The 15,699-nt window shown below is 44.4% G+C and overlaps 1 protein-coding gene across 5 annotated transcripts in view; it reads left to right on the forward strand.

Annotated features, from left to right (window-relative positions):
• The first annotated feature begins 482 nt into the window (after positions 1-482).
• Positions 483-15,699, forward strand: part of pax3b (paired box 3b) — a 26,458-nt gene continuing 11,241 nt past the window's right edge. For all 5 annotated transcript variants that reach the window (XM_071919617.2, XM_071919618.2, XM_071919621.2 and 2 more), the window contains exons 1-4: positions 483-567; positions 1,275-1,510; positions 1,958-2,087; positions 2,609-2,752. In XM_071919617.2, the coding sequence (XP_071775718.2) occupies positions 483-567; positions 1,275-1,510; positions 1,958-2,087; positions 2,609-2,752 (595 nt within the window). The remainder of the gene's footprint in view (positions 568-1,274; positions 1,511-1,957; positions 2,088-2,608; positions 2,753-15,699) is intronic.

The following is a 15,699-nucleotide window of genomic DNA, read 5'->3' on the forward strand; positions in this document are numbered from 1 at the left end:
GGACCGGGTGCCCTCTCTCGACCAATCACAGCCCGGAGCGCTGACTGGGCGAGAGAAGAGCTCCGCTACTTTTGACCGTCTCCTCTCACTTTGAACCGGTGTCAACAAACAACAACAACAACAACAGCGTCCTGGCTATACCGCAGTGGCATCCACGTCTCCAAGAGCATCAAGACTGGGGAAGCAAACTGGAGAAACTGGAGAAATTACTCCCTCTGACTCCATTTTCTTCTGTTTTGGTCAACTTTAACTCCTTAGAGGCGGGAGTTGTTCTCCCGGGACACTGGTGCTTGGCTTTAGCCCTGTGTGGCTAACCCTAACCGAAGCTAACCTCCCAGGGAGCTGTAACAGGCTACGAGACGTTTCTTCACGAATTCAACGAAGTCTTCCTGCTCCAAAACCGGCGGTGGAGCAGCAGCCTCCGCGTTAGCAGGAGGTAGGAGGCAGGAGGAGGTATCCGTAGCCATCGGGGTGGTGGAGGTATGACTGCGTTGGCGGGGTCAATACCCAGGATGATGCGACCCACGCTGGCTCAGAACTACCCCCGCAGTGGCTTCCCACTGGAAGGTAAAACACCACCACGCCAAAAGGACGTTTTACAGTGCTGGATGTTGACAGACAATAGATATCTGGGCTTCGGTGCTTGTAGTTTGAAAAGTTATTATCCGATTGAAGTAGTCACAGGCCTCTCACACACTCTTCTCCCAAGCTTCAGTTTATGACCAAAAACTTTCTGCAATTGTTGTAGGCTACACAACTTTCAAAGAATTGCACCTCACCTAATTCCCATATTTTGCAATTCATGCATTCAATTATTTCTACAGCTAAGGTATCTATTTGGTACAAGTAAATATGTTGATTCTGTTTTTTTTTAGGTTGGCATTATTGGGCCTTATAGGAACTTTTAACAAATCCAGCCTAGTTTGTATATGAAATAAATAGGCTAAGTTCAGTAGCCTATTGAATAAATTGGCATTATGATATTTGAGTAATTCCATAAATAATGTAAATAATTTTAATACGTTAATTTGATCACCTTAAATAGGCTATAATATGATTTTAAGTAGGTAGCCTATAAAATATTTATTGTCAGCTATTTTTGGTGCAGTTTTTCGTAGAGCGACCTTCACTCTAAATAAATATATTGTCATTAATATTAGTATATTCAGTTGCCATTGGGTTAATTAAAAATTAGATGCCCCCGTGGTATTCTGTACTAGATCTACATGCATTAGGTCTATTTGGTGACAATTTCTTATTTTAATTTGATGTAGTGTCTACCCCGTTGGGTCAAGGCCGAGTGAACCAGCTCGGAGGGGTTTTCATAAACGGCAGACCTTTGCCCAACCACATCCGACATAAGATAGTGGAGATGGCCCACCACGGCATCAGGCCGTGCGTCATCTCCCGACAGCTCCGGGTCTCCCACGGTTGCGTGTCCAAAATCCTGTGCCGGTACCAGGAGACGGGCTCTATTAGACCCGGGGCCATCGGTGGCAGCAAACCCAAGGTAGGCTATGGGACAGCACGTACGACGGCACCAAGGGCTCCTATAGATGTAGTGGAAGGTTAACTCACCTAAACACAGTACACCAAGCTTTTTATTTGTAGAAACCCACCATTTTAGGTTTGATTTAAATCTTTATGATGTAAATTCATAGTGTGGAGTTGCATCCATGCATGTAAGTTATGAGGATAGGGTCTAAATTTATGCTTTTCTGATCATATAACTGGCTTTTGTTTATAACGGTGGCTGTGATGCCTTATGATAATCACCGACTCCAGGTCACAGCTACCCATTTTTTTATTTACCACCTACATTATTGCACTCGTCATAAAGTTATCTGAGTATTGTTAAGCACTTTTTAGCCCCATTAATACAAAATATGTGTTTGGGTTGATCCCCAAACTGCCACAACAGAGTGAATGAACTCTGTGTTATTTCTGATCTTTGAAGCAGGGCACAACGCCGGACGTGGAGAAGAGAATAGAGGAGTACAAGCGGGACAACCCGGGTATGTTTAGCTGGGAGATTCGGGATAAATTACTGAAGGATGGGATATGTGACCGCAACACCGTTCCTTCAGGTAAAAAACAGCCAGAAATGAAACTTTTTTTCTGCAGTAGAGGCGCTTGTCCTGAGTGTCTGCAGGCAGAATGTAGTTGGCCATCATCTTTTTCATCTGTCACCATCATCATCATCATCATCATCATCATCATCATCATTGATTAGCCTTTATTACCCAAATGACCTAACCATTAAGTTAGATCACATTGTCCACATAGTATTTATTTATTTTTGTCTTGATGCAAAAAACAAATAATTTAAAAGTTTCCCCTCTTTAACTTATTTATGCCAGTTTACATTTTTTTTCGGTCAAAGTTTTCATTTTTTTAGGACATTAGGCTATTAGTCTTAAAAAGTTTATTTAATTTAGGCCAAAATAAATTTGGTGCAACCTTTTTTAAAATTATTGATAATTTATGTTAATTTATGTGCCATTGTTTTGCCAGTGCTTTTCATTAACTACTACTACTACTTTTTAAATTTATTTTTAGCACATTAATTATTATTTAATTATTATTTGTGTACGATTTTTTTACTCAGTGAGCTCCATCAGTCGCATCATGCGGAGTAAGTTCGGAGGGAAAGGAGACGAAGACGACGACGAAGATGAAATAGAGAAGAAGGAGTTGGAGGACAACGATCGACGGGCCAAACACAGCATCGAAGGCATCTTAGGAGACAGATGTGAGTGAGCTCATCAAGTTGTTGTTGTTCACGTGGGAAAAAAAAGTAGGTTATTATCTTAGCCGGGGCTGTCTAACGTTTTCATAAATAGACGCACATTAGAGCCCCATGGACCCCCATTTGATCAGATTAGGACCCCACATGGAAAGATTTTTGGTGTTGTTGATTTAGTATTGGATTGCTAAACTGTCTGTCGAAGCTGTACCTGGGGAGATATTAGTGGGGAGAGTGAACCCCATATTACAAATAGCCATCATTCTACATTCTCATAATTGGGATAATTTCTAGTGAATTAGATTAAAGTGAAATTCAACTGCTCATTTTGCTGGGGGAAACCTCCTCAGGAACCCCTGGGGATCCCCACTTGGAGAACCACTGAACTATATAGGAACCTTCAGTCTACACACGTCCAACCTGTTGATCGCACTCCACTGCATGCTTCTGAGAAGGGTGTAAATGAGAGTGGTTTTATTTAGCCGTGTAACTATCCTCTGTGTGAAGTTTTAGCATGCTGTAAAGTTGTTGGATGGGGGTGGAGAGTGTGTGTCCTCCTTTGTTAGGAATTCTTTATCGACCATATCTCTCAGGCTAATGCTTTTCCCATGAGGCCTTACCGTAAATCAAACAGCAGGTGATGGCTCTTTGCGGGAAAGGGAGAATGTGTGCGCGTGTGTGTGTGTGCGCGCGCGCGCGCGCGCGTGTTTTAATATGTTCAGGGGTGCGTGCTTGTGCGTAAAAGCAAGGAAAGTGGAGGGATTGCCAAGTAGTGAGTTGCATAGGCGTAGTTATTACGCATATATTTTCAGATTTTATCAGTTTTCGTTGTAATTGGCATTCTTGTGGATTGGCAATAATGTTTTCAGATAGCCATCATACATGCGTAATACCCCCAAAAAGACAATTTTGGTGACAAGTTTTGTGCTTTTCTCTTGGTCCATTTTCGTTTATTCTTGGTCACCTTTTGGTCGTCTATTGATGCAATGAATAATATTTATTAAACAAGTGGTTCCAGGCCAAAATGTAAAGGCTGCGTACACTGTAAAAAGTGACGATTTTAACAAGTCATTATGTCTTATATTCAGTCACAAAATCTAATTTTTCATAAAACAAGTGAAGATAATTTAGATGGGCGAGATAGCTAATTACACTTGATCCAAAGCAGTTTCACTTGTTTCAGGAATTTTCTAGAAACAAGTGTCAGTGTCTTAAAACAAGGCAGAAGAGGCCCAAGGCTAATCCACTCTTATATAAAATAAATAAATAAGTGGAATTATCTCGCCTCCATCGGCAGTTGCTTTAAGAAAAATAAGATGTAAGACTCCACATTAGATTAAATAAGTTGTTAGTGGAAATTTTTGAAGTGTAGGTCCAACTATCCAAACTTTTTGGGGAAAACTCTGGAAAGTAGCCTATACAAATTATAATTTGCCATATTTAAACATTAGGCCTACCATTTCTTCTGTCCTTGTAATCGCTTTCTTCGTTCTTCTGACAAGTTTCAGGGACAGTAGCCTAAACGAATTGGAGGGAGAGAGAGAGTTTTGGGCTCATTACTCCAAAAAGTAGGCTAATTACTCAGCCTATTTATTAGGCTACTCCCTAGGAGCAGTAATTCGTTACAATACCCGTTAGCATGCATTACTTTTCCGTTACACCCTCCAAACTTGGCAAATGCCATCCTCTCTTATCTTGAAAAATCTGGATAGCTCAGTCGCCTCGCCTGTGTCTTTCTGTGTGGATGATTGGGGAAACCAAACAGCGTTGATGTCCAATGTTCTTGTCATCCTTTTGCTCGATAAAATCAAAACAGTGGGAACAGCCCACTTTTTCCACCCGGAAAAAGTAAACTTTAGGGTGTTTTTTTTTCCTCAAGGCTAGCTCATATAGGCCGGGCTAGCTTAGTGTGTGCCTGCTTCAGCTGAAAAGGTGAAAGGGGGAGACTAATAGGCTAATTATGAGGGAAACAAAAGTCATAGTTTTTAGATAATTCAACCTCAGTCAGATTTTTCAGAGGGGGACTGAAATAATAATAATAAAATTGAAATAGTACTTCGTTATACTCCTCGTTAATAGGCTACTGGAAAAAATATCACTCAACCCAACTCCAAAAACGTCCCTCTAATAAGTTGAGCTAACATTTGTTCAGTTTTCATCACTTCCCTTTCTCTCTTTTCTACAAATTCAGTAGCGAAATTTCAACATTTACCATTTCAGCTGTCCCCCGTAACCGCTTTCTTCGTCTCAGGGACAGTAAAGCGAATTAAGGGACCAGAAGGAGAAAGGACTAGTTTGACGAGACAAAATGTCCCCCAGATGAGTTGATCAAACATTTGTTCAACGGTTTCCATCTCCTCACAAAGACACGCCTCGCGCGCACAACGGGACGCTCGAGGATGAACTTGGGAGACAAAGGCGCGAGAGTCTATTTGGGGCTCATGCTTGGGCTGCGCGCGGACAAAAGGCCGGCTTGGAAACAGCTTTGGCCGCCATTAAAGAAGAAGGCAACCTGTTTATAATTCAGCCAGAGAAAAAGAAGGGGAGAGGAGAGCGTCTCCACAGAAAAGCCCGACAAAAGACATTATGAGGCAGCAATGAAGGATGAATTATTCAAGGACCGCTCCGGCACGGTTTAGAGGCCCGTTCACCGAGGGAAAATGGCCGTTTTCACCTACAAAATGTTTCTTTTTTGGGGTCGGCTAAAGACGCCGACTGCATGCCATTCAGAATGACAATTGAGGCCTCTGAAATCGACTCACGTATAGCCCAGGGATGCGTGCTCGCTCCCAACACATACGCACGCACGGATACGCACACATGCACGCACAAAGATGCATCAATATACACACAAGTATGTGCCACTTTCAGTACAGCCGTGTGTCTAGTTTGGAACAGCACATATTACATATTACCTTTTAATAGAACTTTTGTTAATAACAGCACATATTGACTTTTTGAAGATTTTATTAACATAGGCCTATCTTGTGCTGAAAAGTAACGAAATGTGTGTTGACTAGAAGTGTTGATAATGGCACATGCCCCTTTAGAGTGCATTTGAGAAAACTGACTGAGCTTTTCCCATTAGATACCGGGTATATAATTTCGCTTGTTGACTAGATCATTATAAAAAGTTAATACATCAATTTTTGGTAGCTCTCCATTTAGTTTTTCTGCCGTCAGAACACTTTGGTGAAATATTTTTGTACTCAAAAGTTACTAGGCTACGTGTTGGTTTTGGATAATTGAGTATAGTTTATGGCCTTTTCCCGTTGCATTTGTCACTTAAGTACCTTATAAGAAAGACAAAGCAACATTGTCGCCTTATTTGCCTCTTTCAGACTTTGATGTAATAAAACAAAATCGGATTTTAATTGTTATGACCAAGAAAAGGAAGTGATCTTCTCAGACTGAGAATATTGAAACGTCTTCAGCCTCTAATGCATGATCTATTATTGATTCTTTGATGAGACCCGGCCTTGGCCTCTCGAACATTATTAATGTCTTCTAAATGATGTCGATATTGTGCTATGTCACATTTAATGACGGAGGGAGTGTATTAAAGAGTGTTTTTGGTGAATGGGGACCAATGTTCTCCCCGGAGAGCGCCGGCCTGGCCCGGAGCGCAGCTTCACAATGGGGCCCCCGGCCACCCGTCCTGCGCGCAGCTCCGAAAACTCACCCCCTCCTCCTCCTCTTGCTCTCCAAATCTCTTCAAGCAGATTAAATCGACTCTTTTATTTCATCTCACTTTCATCTGGAGAGCGACACCGCCCCTCTCCCTCTGTTTCCTACTCTTTCTCTCTATTTCTCCCTGCCTGCGGCGCACAACTCGTTTAATATCTGGGCTCCATCCTCCAGAGCGCAGGGCCCCAACAAAGGAAAGTCAGTCTGTTTCCAACAAGTTTCTAATTAAGTTCTGTATTAGCCTTTGTGGGTTAATTGTAGGCCTAACTGAGTTTCGGTGCATTTTCCTAACGCCAAGTCTATAAAAATTGCAGTAACCACATAGCCCATTGGCCTAAATAAATAAATAAATAAATCTTGTTCGTTTCCAAAGTTGGCCATCACCTTTATTCGTGTTTATACTCGTATAAAGGATGTGTCATTTTCAACAGATTGGTGTGTTTAGTTTGAGATAAAAACACATTTGTCTAACTTTTCAACACAAGATAGCCTAATAGCATGTTGTGTCAATAGGCCTATGTGTTATTAAAAAAATGAAAAATAACAGAATTGTAGGCTATATTATCTCACACTAGACATGTGTGACGTGTTGAAAATGACATAACATACCGGTAACATACGTCTGTAATAAAAATAACGCAACTGTTCAATAAATCTTTTATTTTTTAAAGTGCCTGCTACTTAGCCTATAGGTCTTCAACAGTAGCTTAAGTGCTTGCAAAGTGACACATCGGTATGAGTGATGATTCGGTCAGCTTATTCATATTTTAATTAACTGTTATGCGAAAGGTGTGAGTTTATTGGATATTTTACAACTGGTTCGAACGTGTCACATCCAATCAGAACCGAGGTCCGGAACTACTTATTATATAAAAGGCTTTTTCGTCATTGAGATCAATAGAAAACTTTTTTTTTTTTATAATGGAGGGTTAGGGTTAGCCTTCAGCCCTTAGTTTTTCACAATTCATTGTCATATGCCCTGTCTTTAATTCAAGTCAGCTCTTTTGTTGTGGAAAAAATATGTGGGTATTTGGTAAATATTTCTTGCTTGAGGAAAGATTAGATGATCTAATGCAGTAAATCTAATGTAATCTAAACGCTTATGTTTTGCTATGATATAGCCTAGTACAAATTTAAATAAAAGTGTAGTTTTGTTCCATATCCCCCAAGCAGTAGGTAAATATTACTTAAAACAGAAAGATACCCTCTCCTGACCCCCTCCTCCATTCTCTAACTAAGATTTATATCCTCTTTCTCAGAAATGTGTCCTATAACTGAACTGTTAATGCAGCATAAATGCTCTTGCAAATGCTGCAAACTTTTATCTCTTCTTCTGGCCCCGATCCTGCATAATATCACATTTGGAAGTATAGTTGGCCCCCGAGGCCTGTTGCTGGGCCCTATACCAAAACTCCCAACATACTAATTAACCCCGGAGACAAAGTTAATGATTAAAACAGTCCCGGTGGCCCCGCCCCCTCTCTCCTCCCGCTTCATATTTTCACAGTGTATCTTTTAAAGCCTATACTTCGTTAGGTGAAATTAGCCAGATGATACAGAGGAGCCTTGTTGAGGGCCGACACATTTCCATTTAGGCTAGGCACATGCACACACACACACACACACACACATGCACACACATGCACGCACACACATACACACACACATTCCACTCTGCAATGCAAACAGTCAAAGGGATAACTTTATTTGGTGAAAGGGGATCCTGGAAAGGGCTAATTGAATAAGCCCGGGATCTTTGAAAAACCCCTACCATGGTGAGCGCAGTCATCATGTCATAATTAGGTTTATTGAGGCGCATTCCTCCAATCTGCCTCCATTCTCCCGGGCTCATTGTATCCAGGGCCCAGGCCAATGGCCGGGGGACAAAAGGGAACCGTGAGCGGACAATACATGAAAGAGCCATAAAGATTTAGCTGGCTTTGTCACAGAAACGGAGCAGGACTTTGTTTGTGTAAATAATGTGAGCGAGCGAGGAACTCGGGGGTTTCTCCGCCACTCGGGGGCGAAGGATGGCGTGCTGCAAATGTAATGTGCGGGCACACACTGGACCAGTGCCAGGGGGGAGAGGAGAGGAGTGGAGAGGAGAGGATGGGGAGGAAAGAGAGGGAGAGAAAGAGGATAGAGGGAATAGGAGTGATAAGAAGCGAGGGAGGGGAGCAGAGGGGAGGCAGAGAATGGGTTGAGAGCACAGAAGGGGCAGGGTTTGTGTGTTTAGGGTGCGATGATGGTGTTTGCAGAGCTTTAGTAGAGGCTGACTTTTAACATGAACTTTTGTGCTCCATCTATTTGCAGTAGTTATCAGTGAAACGTTGAGTGCTTATACTGTGAGGCGTTTACTAATAGAACCATTTCTCAGAGATTGAAAGATGTACTTGAAGTGACACTTTACATGTTTTATGCCAATGTCATTACCCATGATCGTAATACTAAGAGGTTATTTTTTTGTATGGTAAATGAATGATTAATGATCTAAATTCTCTTGGATTCTTTTCTCTGTCACAGTGGCAATTTAATTTATGTGGTGCTGTCTTGATATGACAAAATTACACACTTGCAAAATATGTTGTGATAATTTTTCACATGGAATGAACTTGCCAGGACTTGTTGCCATATTTCAAGTCATATTTCACTTTGGATTTTTTTTTTAAAAGTAATTCAGTAAGTTGTCTGCTGCTGTGCACCATGTCTCAAATGTTTTTCACTTTTTACTGTTCCTATCTGTTCAAAGCCACAGAACCGATAAGCCCTCGATGGATCTTATAATAGCTATTGGCTATTGCTGGCCCGAGCCAAGTGTCTGGTGAAGAGGGCTCTGTCTGTCTGCTGAATGAATGAATGTGTCACTCAATGAGTCCCTGGGCACGAGGGCAGAGGGGGGCACGAGGGCCAAGTGGCGAGCACCAAATCACTCTCCTTTACCCCCGGGGCTCTCTCTGTCCCTCTGTCCCTCACTCCGCGTCCCGCACTCCTCCCTCTCTCGTGAGTTTTTTCTAATAAGCCCATGCACGACGACTATCCAAGCATGAAAACATAGTTATCTGCAAATGAATGGCCGCTCTATGCTTCATTAAAGCCTCTTTTTCCTTTCACACTCTTATTGTGACCCTCTGATATCAATTCAAAGGGCAATTAATGAATGCACACCAACTTTGAAGTCAGGGTGATTTTTTTGGGGAGGGAGGGGGCTTGTGCGTGTGTGTGTGTGTGTGTGTGTGTGTGTGTGTCGGGGGAGGGGGCAGGGGGTATTTGGGGTATTCCCCCTTCAAGACCCTCTCCAGCGCCCCAGCCTTCACCCGTGATGGACTAGCCACATTGAGCCGCGAGTTAGCGAGCCCCAAAGACGGTTTGAAGGGAGTGAAAGAGTGAAAAGGCCCGGCGAAGGTCAAGTAGAATGGCTCGCCTTAGAATAAGGCCCCTCTTTATCTGGTGCAAGTATGCACTATAGGCACAACAGCTGGGGGGGGGGGGTTGTTTTTTAATGTGTATGTGTGTGTGTGTGTGTGTGTGTGTTAGTGAGAAAGTAAGGAAGAAAGGGAGAGTGTGTTTTCCTGTGTGCACGGCTTTCATGCATCTGTGTGTATGTGTTTGTTTGTGAGCATGTGTCTGCATGACTCTTATTAATGTGTGTGCGTGTGTGTGTGTATCTGCATGGTAGGGGTTAGGGTTGGGTGTCAAAGTTTGCAGAGGCCAGTCAGAGGCCAGTGAATGCAGCAGCTAAACTACTGATGGGGGGACAGGCAGCTGTCAATCACCTGACTGATGAAGCCTGACTCTCATTCAGAGCTTTGTTAACTAATTAGCCCGGAGGCCTCTGTGTCGCGGCGGGATGGGTTAAAAATGAGTGTTTATGCCGCATTCACAGCATATGGGAATAACCGATGGAACGACCTGACAGTTCAAAGCAGCGGCTCAGAAGTGTTCATGTGTTTTAATTCGTTCAAAGCCGTCAAGATGTCAGGATTGAAGTTTTTGCTGGACTTTTGTTGCTCCGGATCGACTTTATCACACTTAACACACATGTACTTTGAGTTCAAGTTTTACAGCAGAGGCTTAGGCATAGGCAGTGTCAAGCACAAACGAAAAATCCAGCAAGTAGTTGAGTCCCACTGTGGCAATTCATTTTATTTGAAATGAAAATATCACTCCCTACACTTGATTACAGGTATTTCCTTGTGCCTTGGCATCAGAATTCAGGAAGGCAGAGAAATCAGCTGCCAAAGCTGATTTCCCAAGTCATATTTACCAGCTGAAAGTTGGTGAACGGTATTTTCAAGTAAGCTCATATTTACTTACCCATGTAACGTGAATGCAGCATTATATCCAAGCTAAATTCAGTATTCAGTGTTCATTCAGTCTCAGTAGATATTGTTATATTTGCGTTTTTCATGCAGACAATGCATACTTCCATTTTTGAGGGCTGATTTCTTACTTTTCAAAAGGTCCACAACAGTTCTAAACATGATTGGGACTTTAAAGGGAAAGCACATTACATACACCTACAGTGGGTTGTGGCTGTGGATTCTTCTGTTGTATAAAATGGCCTTTTCTTCAATATTCACATTATTTCACCTGGAAGATTTATGACTGCTATAGTCAGTGGGGGCAGTTTCACAGAGGGATTAAACTGTCAAATGCACTCTCCTTGTCAGCTATGGGAGAGGGAAATTCAGTGCCAGTGTACCTGCACACAGCCCACCTTGTTGAACGTCAACAAGCTGTCCACTGACTGGAGATGTAAGTGAGTTTCAGACTTAAAAAGACATGAGAAGAACAGCAGGGTCACAGGGCAGCGCAGGGGCACTCTGCCTCAGCCCGACACAGGAAACAGGGTTAGAAACACATTTTGCTACAAGTGACAGGTAACCATTTCCTCTTACCCCCCCCACACACACACTCCCCACGACTCCCATGATTCTTTGCTGACAGCATCGGCCCTCTGTACACCTTTGTGTCCTGTCGTTTTCTGCAAGGCTGTAATTGACGTCGGTGTTTGCTTTCGTCTGTTCGTACATCATTTTTCGTATAGTCACACACTCCGCTTGCTGGCTGCACACACACACACACACACGCACACACGCACACACATACACCGCTCTGACACACTCTCATTTACAGGGCAGCTGTGAAGGTCGGGACTCCTCCTTAGCAAGTCAAGTGAGTCCCCCCCCCCAAATCACACACACATAGCCACATGAACGCACTCACACCATCTTTTTCTTAACCCACCAGAAAGAGGCGCAGATGGGTCCATAAGCTGTCAGTTAAGCCATTATCCAGCCCAGCATCTGCCTGCCTTGACTTCTATGTACTGTTTAATGCAGTCGGCCAGTCACTTAGTCCGCCGGCCCCTGAATAGGAGCAGCATGGTCGGCCCGCCCAAATAAATGCTGCGTTTGTCTCCTCTGCCTTTTGTTTTGTGTTTTTTGGGAAGAGAGGGGTAGGTGGGTGGAGGGGAGGGGGGCAACGTGTCAGAGGCTCAATTTACCCTCGCTATTAACCAAAGCCCCAGAAGAGTTACTGGGATGTCCAGAGAGGGGTGTAAATAGCACACATATGGTCACTCAACTCCCCCAAGCCCCAAAATCCAAGTTTGAGACGTCCCCTCTCTCTCTCTCTCTCTCTGTCTCTCTCTCTCTCTCACACACACACACACACACACACACACACACACACGTTCAATGCGTCCTGTCTCATGTCTCAGTGGACATATTTAAGCCTTTTTGTCCCCGTCCGACGTGCCCCCCCACACCCCCCCTCACCTCCCCTCCACAAAAATCACCAATGCCGAAGTCTTTCCAACAGTCTGTTTCAGCTAAATCCTCTATTCTTCCCCCCCCCCCCCCCCTCCTCCTCCTCCTCCTCCTCGTTTTTTCTCCTCTCTGGGATGGCGTTGCACGGCGGGAGCCATTTTGGGCTTTCTTGGCTCCAGAAAGGTTGTTTTGGCTTGGAGTCCCATGCACTGTGTGCCTCTCAGGGCTTCAGTTTGGTTAAATTAAACAGTTTTCTTTTCTGCTCTGCTCTGCTCTGCTCTGCTCCCCCCCCCCCCCCAACTCCCTCTCTCTCGTATTTTGCGGCTTAAAGAAGCAAATGCTCCACAGCTCCCGGGCGATCTTTGCCTAGGCTGCTTTTCCAAGGCCGTCCCCACTCAGATAATTTTACCCTTTTAAGGCTCCTATTTTCTCATATTTCGGTAAACTGACAAGAGCCAATACCACATCTACACCCCCCCCTCCCTCCTCTCTCCCCTTTAAGCTGAGGTGAAGCAAAAGTATACAGGGAGAAGTGAAATGTTTACAAGGGGCTATAAATACAGCATTTTAAGATATAGCGTATGTATACAGGCAGGGAGAGATAGGAGGGATAGAGTGGATAATTTGATTGGCCGAGGCTATCCGGCGGTGCCAAATCGATGCGATCAGATCTTAGGGGTAGCGAGGCGGCGACGGCAAACGGGGCACTCTCAAACCACAGGTTTACAGAGCTGGAAAGGATCCGTGGAGCGGGGGGTGGGGGGGTGGGGGGGGAAGGTTTCACCCTCTTTTCTCCCCCATCTATCCTTCCCTCTCTTGCTCTTTGTCTCAGCGAGAGAGGTAATAGACGCACTGATTCAGATTCCGGCATGATTTCGCATTCATACGCAGCTCTTGTTAACGTTCGCAAAGTATTGTGTGTGTGTGTGTGTGTGTGTGTGTGTTGTGAGCGGGGAGTGTATTTGCTAATGGACGCTAAAGTGGAGACGCCTCAGGGCTGACAAGCTAGATTAACGTAGTCTTAAGATGCATGTAGAGACAGGGAAAACCCATTGCTGTGTGTGTGTGTGTGCATGTAGAAGGTCATGTGCCAGGAGTAGAGCGGGCAGAGAGTGTGTGTGCGTGTGTGTGTGTGTGTGTGTGTGTGTGTGTGTGAGCTCCTGAGCCAAGCAGTGGGGAGCAGTGGGTGGCAGGGGTGGTTGGGTGTTTGCCCTCTGTCTTGGCACAACTCTGCCACTGAACCCCCCCACACCCCATGTGTCGCCCCATGAATCTTCTCCATCACCTGCCATCATTTCATTTGCATTACATTTTACATTTTAGGCATTTAGCTGACGCTCTCATCCAGAACAATGTAAAATGAGTGCAACAGTAAAATAATTCCATTCCTACATCACTGAAAATTACAAGCAACCAACAATGAGGAGTGCAAAGGTCTGGGACTTAGTTCCCGTACATTATTACAATATTACAATATAGAATGATCACGTAAAAAGCAAAGTGCTAGGAAAAGAAACAGAATAAGCTTTTTCACACATATGCTCATGAACAAGTTCATGTTTTACAGCAAACCAAACATCGCAATGTCAACCACAAACGAAAAATCAAGCAAATAGTTGTCACCAAATGAGTTATGTGAGGAAAACTGTTAATATTGTTTGTTTACTTTGAAAATATCTCATTCCCGACACTTGACTACAGGTATTTTCTTGTTGGTGACGTTGGAATTGGGGAAGTCAGAGAAATCAGGGTCCATCAGAGTTTCCAAGTAGTATTTACCAGCTGAAAGCTGAGATGAACAGTATTTTCTAGTAGTTAGCTCATATCTAACGTCTTACCATCGTATGGAGCATTATGTATGAGCTACATTACTGGACTGCCAGACCTGATGTCTCAGTAGATATTTGCACTTTTAATGCAGACAATGCACAATTCCTTTTTTGAGGGCTGATTCCTTACTTTTTAACAGTTTTAAGAATGATTGGGGCATTAGATACAGCCACTGTACAGTAGCATGGAAAAGAAATACAATAAGAACTAAGGAGAGAGAGACAGAAGGGGTGTTTCATTTTTTTAGAGAAAGTAGAGAGGGGAAACATCAGTGGGTGGGAAGAGAGCGGCGCGAGGAACTTCTTCCTCTCACCTCAACTAGTGTCCGCACATGGAAAAGGGCATGCAAAACACAGGACCTCTTCTGCTTCTGACAACAACAACAACAACAACAAAAACCAACACAGATGCTCAGATGGACTATCCCCATGGGTACATTTAAATCGGCAACAACAGCCCTCCCCTCTGCCCTCCTCTCCCCCTCAGGTGCTCTTACAGTTCCCTCTGGAGGAAGGGGGTGGCGTTTTTTAGGGAGGGGTAGAACCGCCCCCGGCTGTGCCCCCATCCACCCCCACTCCACCCCCCCAGCCCTCTGCGGAGCCTCTTTATGCCCCCCCCCCCCCCCCCTCCTCCCCCCCTCCCCAGCTCCCCCGCGGGGCAGGTGACAGCCCTCCACTGTGAAGGGCCGAGGGAGCCATGACGGATTCCACAGATGGAGCGTGGAAATCGCCGGCAAAGACCTCGGCTCTCTGGAAGCAACAAAGAGCCAGAGAGACAGAGGGAGAAATATGGGTGGAAAAGAGAGAGAGAGAGAGAGAGAGAGAGGGAGATGGGGAGTGATTGGGAGGGATTGGGAGACAAAGAGAGGCTGTGAGAGAGAGAGAGAGAGTGAGTTGGGTGAAAGGGTGAGAAGGAGGGAGAAAGAGAGAGAGGAGAGGGAGTAGGTGGTGCTTGGTTAAGGAGGGCGGCGCGGCGGAGAAAGTGTGCAAAAAGTTTGTCGGGCGAATTAAGAATTCGTTATCGTTTGAATGGACAAAGGTGCAGGTCTGAAGTTCTCTCCTAACTTTTCTATACTGTTAGTCATTTTCACTCTTATAGTTGTACTTAATACGTTCTAGAGTTGTCAGTTGTGTTTAATAGCCCATGTTTGCCCCATGCTTATTCATATTCTTTCTCTTTGCTGAATCTCATTACTGTTTGCTGCTGCAATGACCCAGTTTCCCCAGGGAGATCATTAAAGTTTCATCTTATCGTCTTATCTTAACATCAAGTAACCTAGCAGTCCGATGCTGTGTTGAAGTGAAACAAACAAGCCCGCTTCAGTCTTCTATAAAGGATCTGATTCAGGATTGTATCAAGACTAGACGCCTGAGACTTCGGAGGTGCCACTCTGTCGCTTCTTTTGAAAAAGTTCTCGGATCCCCGGTAGCAGTCATAACCGATAGGTAATTCCAAAGTGATTAAGGATTTTCCCGGCCGCCTCGGCATTCCCAGGGCCCAAATCCCTGTGAAATGCTGTGGAACGTGCATGCTGCTAAAGTCGGGGGGGCGAGAGCATTCCTACCGGCCCTCCTCCAGGAACCGGAGGGGGAGGCTACAAAAGGCCTCGTCTCTTGTTTTTCAGCCGTCCTGTCCAAAAACTCCAAAGCCCCACGCTCCACACCC

This window comes from Centroberyx gerrardi, chromosome 6 (genome assembly GCF_048128805.1).
Source record: "Centroberyx gerrardi isolate f3 chromosome 6, fCenGer3.hap1.cur.20231027, whole genome shotgun sequence".
Taxonomy (NCBI): domain Eukaryota; kingdom Metazoa; phylum Chordata; class Actinopteri; order Beryciformes; family Berycidae; genus Centroberyx; species Centroberyx gerrardi.